Here is a 16,200-nt window from a genome sequence, read left to right as displayed (position 1 = left end):
AAGGCATTGCCAGATATGGGGCCGAAGTAGGTCAACTAGCAGGGGAGGGTTACTGAAGATGTTGACCAGAAGATCATTGGGACTATTCAATCTAAAGGTAATAAAGACATGGATGAGGAAGTCAGTAGCAGATAAGGCAAGACAAGATGGAGTCGGACAATACTGCAAAGGTGGAAGTAAGCAATTTTACAGAGGTTAATTTTGCGTGATTGGAAGCTCATTGCAAGTGCAAATCTGACAAAACTTGCAAATGATTTGCCTCAAACAGTTACCATAGGGAAGGGCAGAGTTAGAGATGAAGAAACAAAGTTTGAGGCAGTCATAAATGAAGACAATCAATTCTAACATCCCACCCTATTTAGTTGAAGGGATATATTTACTCATCTGGACATGCAGTGGCCTTAGAGCCAGTGCAGGGTTAAGGGAGATGGTGATAAGGTCAATGTATGGAATTGAAAATGGATGACAGATGGCGGAACAAGGGGGCTCGCGTGAGATCCCTGGGGGATCTTCTGATGTGGCTGAGCAAGAATCAGAAGGTAAGCCATTGCAACAAATTCTCTGGCAGCAACTGATTAGACAATTAAAATAAAGTGGCAAGCAAAGTTTTAGCCAACTGGATAACAGAAAAGAGGCACTGGAGGAGGATGATTTACTAAAAGATCAGGCAGTTGTCATAAAAAGAGGAAAAGAGATTGAGAAGAGGCTTTCTAACAGTATTGATGCAATAAACAGCTCTTCAAGAGTAGAGATCAGGGTAGGATGGATCAGACGTAACATGGTTATAATGGGAGATTTTAAATTCCACTTATATTGTTAGAAATAGAACAGCTTGGACAGTAAAAGGAAAAATAAAATTCTAGAACATCTAGAATAGCATTTTTATAACCGATAGAGACCCACAAAACAGTTGAGGTGAAACTACTATCTTTACTGCAACCGTCATGTCATTCCATCCTTCCTATGTCATCCCTCTCATGCAACACACATTGAATTCCATTCACTGCCCTTATTTCATTTCCGTCCCATCCCTCCTTTTCATTACCATTTCCCATTCTATTTCCATCAAATCCCATGCTGTACCTCCTAATATCCCAGTCCCTTCCCATGGCAATGAGAAGCAAGTCAGAATTAATTAAAATACACAGTAAGGAAACATCTTACAAAGAATGCAATTGAATTTGATATTAGGTTTGACAGGGAGAAGATAGCAAACACAGACAAAAGATAAACTTCTAAGATGCAAGAAATAAATTGACCACACAGAATGACAGTCGTACAGCACGGAAACAGGGCCTTCAGCCCAACTCGTCCATGACGACCAGGATTCCTAAACTGAACTAGTCCATTTGCCTGCATTTGGCCAGGCCAATATCCCTCTAAACTTTTCCTATCCATGTATCTGTCTGAATGTCTCTTACATGTTGTAACTGTATCCACCTCTACCACTTCCTCTGGCATCTTGTTCCAAATACATACCATCCTCAGTATGAAAAAGTTGCTTGTCACATACGAATATAAAAGACATCTCATCCCTCCAGCATGTTCTGCCATTCAATGAGATCATTGCTGATATCTGACTTCAAATATTTGCACTTGCCCCATTTCCTTCAATATTTCTGGCTGACAAAAATCTATCAAATTAATATATAAAATTTACAGTCAATTAAGCATCAACCGCAGTTGGGGGAAGAATTTTAGACTTCTAGATTCCTTCATCACGAATGATTATTAGTATCGCTTCTGAAAGAAGTAACAGCAATTCTTGGATTATACTTAGTGGTTCGCAACTTCTCAACCAGCAGAAACAGTTCTATGTTCCCTATCAATGTCCTTTGTTACACTGCAAAGTTGAATCAAATCACCCTTTCATCTTCTAAATACCAAGGAAAGTAACTTTTTGTGTAATCTCTTCCAGTAATATAATTCAAGTCCAAATATCATTCTGCTAAATGTACTCTCCACTGCTAATTGTCCTGCCCTCAGAGCGATGCGCAGAACTGCTCAGTACTCTAGGCGCAGTCTAACCAGGCTCTTTGTACAGCAGATTACAGTAGAAAGTGTTGTTTAAGATTAATAACGACATCTTGGAAATGAGAATCATTTTTTGAGCCATGGAAACATCATCTTAATACAGACACAGTCATGGGCATTGCCTCCAATGTGCCATTGCAGCCTTTGGCTGAGTGAGGAAAAGAAAAAGTGTATTGCGAACTAGGAACTTGAAGTCAAGATTACTGAGTAGTGACTGCCATGTTCCTGTATGCTTCAAAGCGTCGGTCAATGCTCTCCAAGTATCTCAAAGCACTGGAGAAGTATCATCATCACTGCTTTCATAAGATCCTCTAGACCTTGTGGCAAGAAGTGCAGTCCAACAACAGCTGACCTCTCTCAAGTCAATGTACCCAAATAGAGATGTTCATCACTTAAAACCAGCTCCATTGTGAGAGACATCATTCATATGCCTAACATCAGACTGCCAAAGTAAGTGCTGTACTCAAAACTCAGATACAGAGGACTCCCACAGGCCGCAAAGATGCTGGAGACACGTCCCTAAAGCATCCCTAAAAAAGGGAAATATCGGCCCTGAATAATGCGAGTCCCTGACTAAAAGGGAGGGTTATTCAAGAAGCATAGAGAGACACAGCTGAGTATGCATAAAGTTGTCAAAATATTGGAGAGATCACATAAACCTTCAAACATCTCATCTATGTGATCCTTCAAAGCACAAGGTGCCCCACGTGTGGCAGAAAATACACTGGATTTAGCAGCCATCTCAGAATCCGTCAAACCAGAATCAAAGCAAGTCTCCCGTGATCCCAAGAGGTTGTTGAAGTAGTATGATTGAAGCATGATTTTATTTCATGAGGTCTGGAATACAAACAGCAGCACACCACTCCATTAATCTTTTAGATTAGTTTCAATACATCTTAATGATTTTTATCCCCAAACCCCCACTTTTCACTATTTAAAATGTTACCCTGTTCTATCCCTTTTAAATCTATGTTGAAAGCCATTTGCCATGCTTTTGACGTTTCACTTTATAAATATTCATTGTAACTTTCTGCTGTCATTTACACTGCTTGCAAAACTACCTATTTGGATATAAGCAGAGAACCTAGCCTCAACTGCTAATGAATAAACCATATGTTAAGAGAAAATGTGAGAAAATCTACACAAATCCAACTCAATTCAGAACCCTGGTTTAATGAAGGTTGCAGAGAGCATGCCAAAAGCAGCATCAGGCCTACCTAAAAATGAGGTGTCAACTTGCTGAAAGCTATCAAATAGGACTAATTGTATGCTACACAGCAAAAGGGCAGCTGGCAGCCCAATGATATTGTTGCTGAACTGTTAATCCAGGAGGTCAAAGTAATACTCTGGGGACCCAAGTTCGAAACCCACCATGACGGATGGTAAAATTTAAAAATCAATAAAAATGTGGATTTAAAAGTCTGATGATGATCATGAATCCATCGTCAATTATCAGAAAAAGCGCTATCTGGTTCACTAATTTCCTTTATGGCAAGAAACTGTCATCCTTATTTGATCTGGCCTACACATGATTTCGGACTCACAGAAATATGGTTGACTCATAACTGTCCTCTAGGCAGTTGGAAATTGGCAGTAAAATCTAGCCTAACCAGAGCACACACAAGCTTGTGAATGAATTTTAAAAACAGCAGCAAGTGACAGTCAGATCGAAGCTCTGCAGTCCTGCCACATCCAATTGGGAATGATGGTGGATAATTTTAAAAAACTCACTGGAGGAAGCAGCTCCACAAATGTCTTCATTCCCAAAGGCAAGGGAGCCCAGTACATCAGTGCAGAAGGTAAGGCTGAAGCATTGGCAACAACATTCAACCCATGAGTGTTGAATGGATAATTCAGCTCGGCATTATAAATGACAGTCTTCCACCAATTCCGTTCACTTCACATGATAGAGAAACAGCTGGAACCACTGGATACTGCAAAGGCTGTGCAACCTGTCAACATCCTGCCAACAGTATTGAGGACACGTGCTCGAGAACTTGCTGCATCCCCTGGCCAAGCTGCTCCAGTGCAGCCACAAGCTGACCATGCGGAAATTGCCCAGGTACATCCTGTACTTTAAGAGCAAGTCCATCCATCCCAGCCAAATACCACCCACTTCAGGCTACTCTCAATGTCCACTATTTTGCAAAGGAAGTTGAGATTTCATCTTTTACTTCAATTTCTTATCAAGATCAAAGAGGCAACACCACACATTTGTTGGTTTAAAATTGATAAAGCTCAAAAAGGAAAGATTGAGACTAGTCAGAAATGAAGTTAATCATGACGTGTTACACCATAAAGGGAAGCCAAATCAAGACAAAAGAATTCTTATTATGCTGATTTGAATTTTGTGGACATGGCAGCATAAAAATACTTAATCTTGGAACTGTTGCCTCATGAGTGGATAAGTCCAAACTTATAACTTCAAGATGTCTTAGAACGAACAAAAGAACATATGCAAGTTAACAGGAAAATAAATTTCAATTTTCCATTCCCCCACAGGAGTCTATTAAACACACCGTGGTTTTACTAAGGTTGTTAAAAAAAAAAGCAAGACAATGATAAGTAATACTTATACCTTTTCAGGACTTAAGAGTTGATATTCAGCATTCCAACAGTTCAACGTCTTTCAACACTAACGAACACAAATTTCTCCAATTTTCCCTTGTAATTCATTCATTCAGCATTTGCCATCCATATCTCAGAGCAAATCAAACCAAGCAAGTACAACTACATTCAAGCCATTATCTAAATCAGAGTGAAAATTTAATAAAGCAATTATTAATTAAACCCTGCAATACAATTCCTACGCAACAACAACTTCATAAAAACAAGTACAAAATTCGATTTTTGACCAACAAAATTCAATAAGTTATGAACAATTTCCACAGCATGGGTTTTGTATAACATGTACATATTGGGGAAGTTAAGCAATTAAAAACAGTTCACATACAAATGTTATACAAAGCGTGAAGCACAGAAATGTCAGCGAAGAGAAGACTTCATTTGTGCTGAATTTGGGAACTTAGTCCAAAGGAGAATTTCAAAACTAGAAAACAAACTGTTGTTAAGATGCTTCGTCAACAGGAACTATCAGTGGTAGTTACTGTCGAACAGCTGGAATTAAGTTGATTTACTGACGAAGTAAGTGGAATTTAGTTGAGTGAGAGTCATTAGCTCTCTATAGTCGTAGATAGCATACAACAGAGTGATTGCGAACAGAGCACCTCGTAACCTGAATGCTAAAATTGGGGCTTCAGTGCAAGTAGGTATGTAGTGTTGAGAAGAAGGTAGTTTTATTTTTTATCCTTTTTGTGTTTAATTAGTTCAGTGCTTCTGTTTTACCTTTAAGATAGAAGACAGTAAATTACTATTACTTTACTATATTAGTAACTGTTAATCAATAAATAAGATTAGAGACATGCCAGGCACATTTCTGGAGAGCAGAGATAATGGGAACTGCAGATGCTGGAGAATCCAAGATAACAAAGTGTGGGGCTGGATGAACACAGCAGGCCAAGCAGCATCTTAGGAGCACAAAAGCTGACATTTCGGGCCTAGACCCTTATTGTGATTAGCAGCTCGAGCAATTTTGGTTCAGCAATATTCAACTGGAGTCTGAGTTTGATGCATTGCAGGATGTCAATGTGGGGGAAGAGTCACCTGGGCAATGTTCCAGGAAGCAGTCACACCCTTGGATTAGGAAAAGTTTTGGCAGTAGTCCTCAATAAGAGAGCATGGCAGCAAGTCAGGCATGTATGACAATCAAGGATGTGGTGATGGAGAACCCTGGCCTGATCATGAGGTACATGATACTACCTGCATGGATCAGAACAGAAACTGTATAATGGAAGAGCAAATCAAGATTTCTCAATTCTCAAGAAATCAAGTGGTGTGGAGAGTATACAAGAAAGGGGAGTTGGGGCAGAAGAGCAGCCATGATAACACTGGAAATGGCACTGTAAGGCATACAGTCTACTGCTATGTGACATCTCAGAAAGTAAATGTATTAAAATTCCCCTTTGTCCTGCCCCATATTGCACAAAACTCAGGAGAATTAAACACAAAGGCTGCCCATTTTTCAACCAGCATTTATTCAAGGGTACTTATTTCTTTACTATCTGCAATGGTGATACCAAAGTTAATAAGGGATACATATTGGCCCCAATTATGGGCATACAGAATTCTACCAGTGAAACTACCTGGGCCGTAAAACAATAAACAGAGAGTAAGACCTGAAACCTAGAGCACCAATTGCATCCTTGCACGTTACATCTTGTATGCTACTCAGTAACATCCTTGTGCTACGACAACTAGCTGTAAACTTATCATACAGTAACTTGCTTTCCCTCTTCTAATGGGTTTTGGCACCTCCATTTTGCATTATTCAATATCTCAATCTGTACTACAGCATTCACAAGACTAAGCACTCAATAAATAGAAATAGGAGGAAACCATATGGGCTGGACCACAATTCGGGTGGCACAGTGGCTCAGTGGTCAGCACTGCAGCCTCACAGCACCAGGGGCCCATGTTCGATTCCAGCCTCGGGCAACTGTCTGTGTGGAGTTTGCACATTCTGCCCGTGTCTGCGTGGGTTTCCTCCCACAGTCCAAAGATGTGCAGGCTAGGTGGATTGGCCACGCTAAATTGCCCGTAGTATTCAGGGGTCTGTGGGGGGATATATCAAGGGGCAGTGTGGACCTGTTGCGCTGAAGGGCCTGCTTCCACACTGTAGGGAACCTAATTTAATCTAATCTAATCTAATCTAATTCAGTAACATCATAGCTGATCTTCTGCCTCAACATCACTTTCTTGCATACTCTTCATGCACAGAGCTCCGATCTGAACAAAAAACTGTCAGTATCAGTCTTAAAACAGACTCAAAATGGTGAACCCACAGCACTCTGCGCTGGACAATTCCAATGATTCAGAAGCCAAAATTTCACCTCATCTCAATACTGCAGAAAAATTCATATGCTGCAATCTAGTCTACATCCAAGGACAGAATGGATGATTTTGAAATGGGATCGGAATAGTATTTGTAGATCTTGATACAAATATCCCAAATTTTCTAGCCTCCTTTTGCACATTGTCACTGCTATTCCACACCTGACCCCATTATTTTTATGTCTTATTTGCCATTAACATAGTCCTGCAGCAAGGTTGCTCATTGGTTAGCACTGCTGCCTCACAGCACCAGGAACCCAGCTTCAATTTCAGCCCTGGATCACTGACTTGTGGAGTTTGCACATTCTTCCCACATCTATGTGGGTTTTCGCTGGCTGCTCCAGTTTCCTCCCACACTCTGAAGATGTTGATCATCCTCAAGATGAATACATCTCTACTTGCTGGCCTTCTCAAACTTATTTCACGCCATCCAGAAAACTCACCAACTATGATTGACCTGACATGCTAAATTTGAAGGTATAAAATTAGCAGGCATGAAAACAGCAACTTATCCAACAAGCTCACTGACCAACGCGTTGTCTTAACCAGCATGCTAAAAGACATTGGAAATGTTCCCACTTCTCATGTTCTACTCTATCCCTTTGAAAGATGTTTTCATTGATCTGTGGTCAAAAACTAGGAGGAAATTACTGCAGATGCTGGAATTTGAACTGCAAACAAAAAAAATTACTGGCTATCACAGCAGATCAGGTAGCATCCAGGAGAGAAAGCAAGCTAACATTTTGAGTCTAGATGACTCTTTCTCAGAGCTCTGAGGAGTTATCTAGACTCGAAATGTTAGCTTGCTTTGTCTCCACGGATGCTGCCTGACCTGCTTTGATCTCCAGCATTTTTTGTTTTCAGTTCACAGTCAATCATTTTAACTTTGCAAACTGCTATTCCATTTTCATAATCTCTTTGCTCTCCCAAATCCTTGCACGTGTGAGAGGACTTTCCAAATTCAACTTCATTGTTTCAACTCAATTTGAATGGCTACTACTGGCACAGCACTAATATAATGAGCAGAAAATGCACATAATACATCTGCTAAAATGCAGTGACCTTCATCACTTTTACAGCTTTTTACAGGTAACACCACCTCATCTAATGCTTCACACATGTTATTGTAACCAGCCCTTGGTTGGTTACACATCTACTTATATGATTGTAGCTAAGCATCTCCAGCAATGGTTACACTTAGGGAAGGCAGCAAAATCCATGCTCTAGTTACCTCCTCCTCCTCCTCTAACACTCTGCCGCTCCTTCTGAGGATGATCTGAAAAGATGAAGTCAACATCCATATGTTCACTACTGACAATCAGTTCTGCCTCTAAAACAAAGTTTGGATTCTGTAATGAATCTACAGTCTATTTTTCTGATATAAATTATATCTTTTTCACCTCCAGACCCTTCATAAATCAACAGTCTCCTGGTCAGACTTGCACAGTCCATTGTAGCTTAAAATCATTCTGAACTCTCTTCTCAATACCCTAACTTGGAATATATTCCATTCACTCATCACTCCATGCTCAGTAACTACATTGCAGTTTGACCATTTTTTTTATTAAAAAAAAGATTTTCATTCTAATTTTAAAATTGCTCCACTGTTTGATATCTTCCTCTGCACCCAACTGAGATGGCAGCATATCTCCAGTCCCCGGCTTTTGCACATCCATGATTTCAAGTACTCTTGTTAACCCAAGCTCTGTAATTCCATTATTAAACCTCTAAACTTCTATAACACTCTATCAAATCCATCTCTATAACAAAGAGTTTGGCCTCCTGACCCATGACCTTCTACATTTTAGCGTCAAATTTTGTTTGACAACGCTGTGAAGCTCCTTATGGCATTTTTAATAGCTTTAGGCGTGCTCTATAAATATAAATAGTTCTTGTACATTGGTTCCTGAACACCCTTGCAGAAACTAAAAATTCTCATTTTTATATTTCCATCTCTTGGGTGTTATACTCAATGCACATTGAACCTTGGTTGCAGTACATTAGTGCACTACGTATAGTTACCAAGATGTTTATACTTCATAATTTTTATGTTTTCTCTGCTAAGATAACTTTTTGAAGAAATTGACTTGCAAATATTTTTCAATTTTGGTTTTCTAGTGAATATCGCTGTTTGGCACCAAGCTCTGCAATTCTCACCTTAACCTCTCTTGAGTCTCCATTTCCTTCTTCACTTTTAAGAGGATATTCCATAAATCCCAGGTTTCTAGTCACTCTATCTGTAGTGATTTCTGCAACTCTGTTTATTTATCTCATTACATTGTGTTGACTTTGGGAATTCTTCCATATTAAAAAGGTCCTATATGAATAAGTGGCAGAGGACTGTCCCAAGTGGGTTTAATGGCAGTGTTTATTGACAAATTGGATTTAGTCAAGTCATACCCTACATTCCTTCAAACAGCTTTCAAAACGTTTAAGCTAGAAATACTATAGGATTTTACAGATTTAAAATCATACTGGACAAATCAGAAATTCTTATTCACTTACACTGCCATACCACTCTGGAATTCCTCTGTTGCCTGACAATAGATGGTGATTGCAACACGCGCATCAGCATCAAAGGTAAACTCCACACTATAGAGCACTTTTGGCTTTGCATTCTCGTCCGTCAGACTATCAGCTTCATCTTTGTACCTGTAAGGGAGTAAACATAAATAGACTTAGACACGCGCATTCAGGTATTAACATTACTTATGTAATTGCACAGGAGCAGACGTTAGCTGACAATTAACATACCCTGTGCCAATCTCAAAACAAGACTTTGTTTTAGTTTAACGGTCAACACTTTTGCTTGAACAGAGAACATTATGTAGTTGAGCTCATATGCCCTCTAACCACCCCCACAAACCTGTAACATGAGTGTGCAAGCATTCTCATCTACAATTGAAGCGCACTGTAGATGTCATAAGATTTTTAAAAAAGTGACCTTAATTTATTCTGGCACACCAATGATAGATGATGCTCACAACTCTGATAACCTCTACATAAAATCACTTGGTCAAAACATTTTAGTCAAAGTTATACACATTTGTCAACCATTCCTCCGGTTCTACAACAGACTGACAGAATTCCTGAAACTACTCATCATTAAACCAGAATTTGAGCTGACAATATAGGCGGTCAAAAACAATCAAATGACATTAAATTAATAAAAAAGTGAAGTTCTCCCCATTTGCTGTTCTCTATTCCCCTCTCATTCAACACCTGACACCTTAGTTATACTGTTCAATGAAATTTGAACTGAACGTGTACTTCAGGAAAGCAAATGAATGCCATTTTGCAACCATAACCATGTATACGGTTAATATTTAAGAAGAATGAGTCATTCCGCAAATGTTATTTCATATCTACACGGCCCTACCTGTAAATAAAATGGCTCATTATGTAATGAAGGTTAATGACAGAGCTGTATTGGGGAACTGGCATAAGTTTAATTAGTCACTTGAATTTTGTTGGAAAAAGTTCTTGAGGCTTTCAGATCTGCATTCATCAAGACAGCATCACACAAGAATATTAAATTACTGGGCAGGCGGCTTATTTGGTATGAGGAGGGAAGATAAAATAGGGTCAAGATTAATGGATTTTTGTTCGGTTGGAAAGATGCAATTAATGGAGGGACACAATAATTAGTCCTACGGTTTCAATTATTTACCATCTATATTAATAACTTGGGAGAGGGGTTAGAGTGTAATGCATCAAAATTTGCTTGAAGTAACTCCACAGCGGCAGTATCCTGTCACCAAGTCACCCTTTATTTATACATGGGAAGTCCCTGACATTGGTTCAACCCTCAGTGTCAGAAATTTGACACTCCTGTTTTTAACTGTCAACAAGGGCTCCCTGAATGGAGCAGGTTAACTGCACCAGTCACAGAAATCATATTCTATGATGTACACCTGGCTGACAATCTCATTACAATCACTACAGTTGATAATTCAAGAATAGCCAGGTGGGCATGTTGTGACAACGGCATAAGGAATCTGAAAGGACTTATGGGTTGCTTGAGTGAATGGACAAAAACTTGGTAGATGAAGTGTAATGAAGGAAAGTGTGAGGTTGTGCACTTCAGTAGAATCAAAAGGCAGACTATTATTACAATGAAGAAAAAAATCAGCACAAATGGGGGTTTGGATGTTATTATGAATGCGCACAGAAAATTATCATGCAGGTGAAGCGAGTAACTAAGGCAAATAGAATCTTAGACTTGGATGCTGGGAGGGGAGATATTTTAAAAACAACGAAGTCTTACTGTACAGATTATTGATGACTGCACCTAGAGTATTGTCTAAAGTTTTGGTTTCCATGTTGAAGAAAGGATATATCAGTATTTGAGCCAATTCAAAAGACATTTACTACGTTGGTTCCTGGGGTGAACAGGTTGACTTTATGAACGGATAACCGGGTTCAGCTTTATTTATTTGAGTTCAGAAGAATAAGGGATGATCTTGTTAAAACAGTCAAGATTCTAAAAGGGCTTGACAGAGGTTGAAAAGATGCTTCCACTAGTGGAGGAATCTCAAACGAGGAGACACTCAAAGAGATGCAAGGGAAGTTCTTCTCCAAGAGGGTACTGAATTTCTGATACATTAGCCTTCAGAGCACTGAGGTCAGGTGTATCAAAGGAGGTTCTTTTTTGAAATATGCAGGAGCTGAGGGCTATTAGAAGCTGCCACAAAAGAAGAGTAAGGGGGTCACTGTTACAGACTGGCAAGCCAGACTTGAGAAGTCAAATGGCTTCCTACTGTTCCTATATCTTATGAGCAGTTTGTCTGATGAGGGAAGGTTGGACAGGGTGGATTTGTTTTCTAGTGGATACAGAAGAGTGAGGGGTAATTTGAGTGCAAAGTAGAAGATCCTGAATGGCCTTGACAAGGCGAACAAGGAAATGATGTTGCCTCCTATGGGTCAGTTCGGAACTAGGGGGTACTCTTAAAATTAAGAAGCAGAGATGAAGTGACTCTCAGATTTTTTTTCTCTCTTGGAGGGTAATGCAACTTTGGAACACTGCCTCAGAATTCAGCAGAAGTAGGGTCATTGAATATTATTAAGGCAGATGCAGATGGATGTATGCTCGACAATGGAACTGAAGCAGAGAATTATCTACTTCTAGTTTGTATCTTCTCAAGTGTCTGAGCTCAAGGATCTACACACATTCCTTCGATTAGCAACTTTGAATTTGCTCTACGGTCAGAGAAAGAATGGTGTGACAAGTGAAGCAGTTTTGGGGATTCAGGAAATTGCAGTGGAAGAGCTTCAACCCTTGTAATTATCCAACAATTCGATGTTTTCACAGTTTGTGCCAGCGGGAGCATGGTACTGCAAAAAGGACGAGCTAACTGGCCATATGACACAAAGTCATACAGGCCAATATCATTTTGTTGCGCTTGTTATGTTCAGCAAGACAGGTCACAGGATCACATATGTATTTATGTGTCTGTCTATCTATCTCTGGAAAAAATTATCACCAGTACATTAATACTAATTCTTGAAAGCTTTTTAAAGAACAGTGCAAAGAGCCAATAAGACTGTTCAAGGTGGTTAGTTTTTCTGAATTACTGGCAGCTGTGATGTGGGATAGATAAGCAGTTATACTTTTGGCTACAATTTGTCAACATGTGTTCAAGAAAATGTCTGTCCTTGTTTCACCAACAACTGTGCCTTCATATTTAGGCAAATTTCAGTAGCACTTTCAATTTTGGGTGCTGGAAATAACCACAAGTCAACAAATGGACTGCTTGAGCAACTTCTGAATACCAACTTTACCCTAATGTGAGATTCCTGGCAGTTTAATTCATTGTATTCAGATAGAAGTTTGCAACTCAGAGCGCCTATTTTTCACTGAAGAATAAAACATTTAATAATGAATAAGACATCTATTCAATCCTTTTAAGATGATGATTTGCATATTTCTATAGGTATAAATGTTATCATTTTAGGTATTGATTTAACTACCTTACACAATTTAAATTAAAAATACCAAGGAAACCATTGCAATAACAGAAGCAATGATTTGGCTTTCACAAATCACAATAAATCAAAATGATGTCAAAAAAAAGGAGGCAAAAAGCAAACCTTTTGCTTGGAACTAGAGGTTAGTGGAAAAATGTGTCCCTCAGACACTATAAAGATAGCTCCACAGGAAGAGACAGAGGTAACATGCATCTTAAATCTGGGTTAAGATGATGAATTAGAACACTAACATATGGAGTTTGAAGGACAATTAAAGGATTTAGAGACTAGCCTCCCAAAATCCCAATTTACTTGGGAGAAAGGAACTCTTCTGATCTAGCCATTTTCCAACCTTGTGATTCAAACTTTAAATACATTTTGTTTTCCTTCTGAATCCCCAAATCCCTCCCTACACCAGCCTAAATAAAATTTCTCCTGTCATCAACATCTGTTCGTCCAACATTATATCTTTAACGGAACTGGATATTTCAAGGCATAAGCTTTGGAACTGGAGGCTAGTTGTGGTTAGAAATGGGCAAATAAAATTCAAATAAACTTGAGTTCAATCAATATCTACAACTTGGTGATTAACACTAATACATTTCAACATGTCTATGCAAATTGCATATGTTTAAATCAAGTTGTCGTAGGAACAGACAGAAACCGCACCCCCCGCTGTATATGGCTTCGTTATCTCTATTGATCATTTTGGAGACAAACTTTATCAATAAAAAAGTTATATGTTTTCCATCCCTGTTTACTGTGACCCCCCTGCCATAAACAAAAATATATTCGAGCTGCTGGCGTAAAAAGCTGTAGCAGCAGGGTAACATCGCCAAGATGTGATAAACACAAGCTCACACAGGCAATTTTCCACTCCTTCAGCTCCCAATACAACCAGTTTCCCTGGAGGCAATATCAAATAGATAGTTCAGCAAGGAAAACAAGCCATCAAGTCAGCTGTACTATCCAATTATACTGGCAGAAGCAGCCCAAGTCTGGCGTGCTTCAACTAAAATTAACAGCTTCAGTTAAAAGAATCACAGAGTGAAGAGGAACATAATAAGACTATGGAAACCTGCTAAACCATCTGAAATAAGCACTGTAATTATTTGTTTTATAACAGAATGATTAACAAAGACATGATAAGGCTAGACTATGACCAAACTAAATACAAAATATCCAAAAACTTAGCATTTCTTTTCAAATATTTTGTACAGACCTGACCAAGCGAAGAGAGTCTTTTCGAATATTAACCAAACTGCGTAAGGTCTTCACAGGTTCATGAGCAGCTGGCGTCACATATGGAAACTGAGATTGATGAAAGGTCATATCAATACATGAATCCAGTAGTTTAAACCAAATATATAAAATTCAAAACAATAAAGAACAAGATATTTCTCAGATTGAGGGAAACATCCAGAGTTGTTCCCTGGAGGTAGAAGGATGATCACTGACAGTTCCATGCAATACACTGTAATGGCTCGGACTTGGACACACAAGACATAACTACAAAGTAGGCAGGTCACAAAAACTTAAAAGTGTGAAAACAGTAAGGAATGCTCACTAAGTACACCCTTGCCTTGGTAAGGAGACTACTAATTTACAGCACCTAGGTGTATCAGTCCAACTTCATTCTGACTCCTTTACATTTAGACTCTTGCCCCTTCGTCATAAATGCTTATTTGATTTCCATACAGGCTACTAGAAAAGTACCATCGTGAGGGGCTTAAGTTCAATCAGGATTGAAGAGGCTGGGATGGTATTTCTAAAAGCAGAGAAAGTTAATGGAGGATTCAATAGCTGCATCCAGAATTTTGAAGGGGTCCAAGAGAGTAGAGTAAATAGAGAGAAACTGTGTCCAGTGGTTCAAAAAAAAAATCAATAAGCGGAGCACACGAAACATGTTATCTGCAAAAGAACCAGAGGTGAAAGGAGAAGACTTTTCAAAAAAACCAATTATGATCATCTGAAATGCATGGTCTAAAAAGATGGTCAAAGCAAACACAATGATAACATTCAAGAGTAAACTGAATAATGTGAACAAAAAATTCTGAATTATCACGTGCAAGAAGCAAGGAAGTGTAACTAATTGGATTGCTCTTTCAAAGAGTCAACATACATGAACAGCCTTCTTCCATGCTGTATAATTCTACAATGGTGTAAACATGATGATAATAAATAAAATCCCATCTTCAAATGCTCACAGCTAAAATCTTGTTTTAAAACTAGAGAAATTTTTCATAGGTTGTGGACATTCCTTTCGATGACAGTATTTGTTACTCATCCCTAAATGGTGATAGTCAACAGTTTTCTTGAACCTCTGCAGTCCATCTAGTCTACGTGTACTCAAAACACTACTAGGAAGGGATCTCCAGCATTTTCACACAGTGACAGTCAAGGAATGGCAATGCTGTTTCAAGTTAGGATGGTGGATGGTTTGGAGGGGAAATTGTACGCAATGGTGTTCCCAGGTGGCTGCAGTCCTTGTCCTTCTGGATGGTAGAGATTGTAGGCATGGATGCTGTTGCCCAAGGGAGCTCAGAGAGTTGGTGAAATGCACTTCTCAAATGAAACCCTTCCAGCAATGTCCTAGGACTACAATAGCTGGCCTCCAATAAATATAACCGGGGAGAGTTCTCCCCAAGTCCCATTGACTCCCGTTTGCCCAAGGCTCCTTGATGCCACAATGTCAATCCTGATATCAGGGGCAGTCATTCTCACATCACTTAAGTTCAACTGTTTTGCCCTTTTTGGGCCAAGACTTTACGCAGGTCAACAACTGAGTAATCTTTGTGGAACCCAAATTAAGTATGAGTCAGCAGGTCATCAGTATTTGAGGGCCACTTACTGCTGACAATCCCTCCTATCACTTTGTTGAGAATCACAAGTAGGCATATAGGACTCTAAGTATTTGAATTGGACTCTTCCTGCTTTTGGTGACAAAGCACACCTGGGTAGCCTTCCACATTGTCAGTCGGATATAGGTACTATTCTACAGGAACAGCTCAATCAGGGGCACAATCAGTTCTACAGCACAAGTCCTCACTGCCACAAAGCTGTCGGCCTCCATAGCCATTTCTAGACGTTACAAGCCTACCACAGTCTAATCAATTTAATTCTAGCAAAGATTATTTATAAAATATACCATTAGACTCAGACAAGGGATTTTGTTGTATTTTACCAAACAAAAAAAGAGAATTACTGGGCAATTTTATCATATTCTCATGCCTTCCTAGGAATGGTGGA

General features: G+C 39.2%; 1 protein-coding gene across 5 annotated transcripts in view; it reads right to left on the bottom strand.

The window, feature by feature from the left end:
• LOC125462244 (E3 ubiquitin-protein ligase MGRN1-like) overlaps positions 1 to 16,200 on the bottom strand; it is a 149,119-nt gene that overhangs the window by 85,508 nt on the left and 47,411 nt on the right. For all 5 annotated transcript variants that reach the window (XM_048552043.2, XM_048552044.2, XM_048552045.2 and 2 more), the window contains exons 3-4: positions 14,174 to 14,262; positions 9,490 to 9,636 (exon numbers count right to left, since the gene is read on the bottom strand). In XM_048552043.2, coding sequence (XP_048408000.1) covers positions 9,490 to 9,636; positions 14,174 to 14,262 — 236 coding nt within the window. The remainder of the gene's footprint in view (positions 1 to 9,489; positions 9,637 to 14,173; positions 14,263 to 16,200) is intronic.

Source organism: Stegostoma tigrinum, chromosome 23 (genome assembly GCF_030684315.1).
Source record: "Stegostoma tigrinum isolate sSteTig4 chromosome 23, sSteTig4.hap1, whole genome shotgun sequence".
Classification (NCBI taxonomy): domain Eukaryota; kingdom Metazoa; phylum Chordata; class Chondrichthyes; order Orectolobiformes; family Stegostomatidae; genus Stegostoma; species Stegostoma tigrinum.
This window is presented reverse-complemented; position numbering and strand designations above follow the sequence as displayed.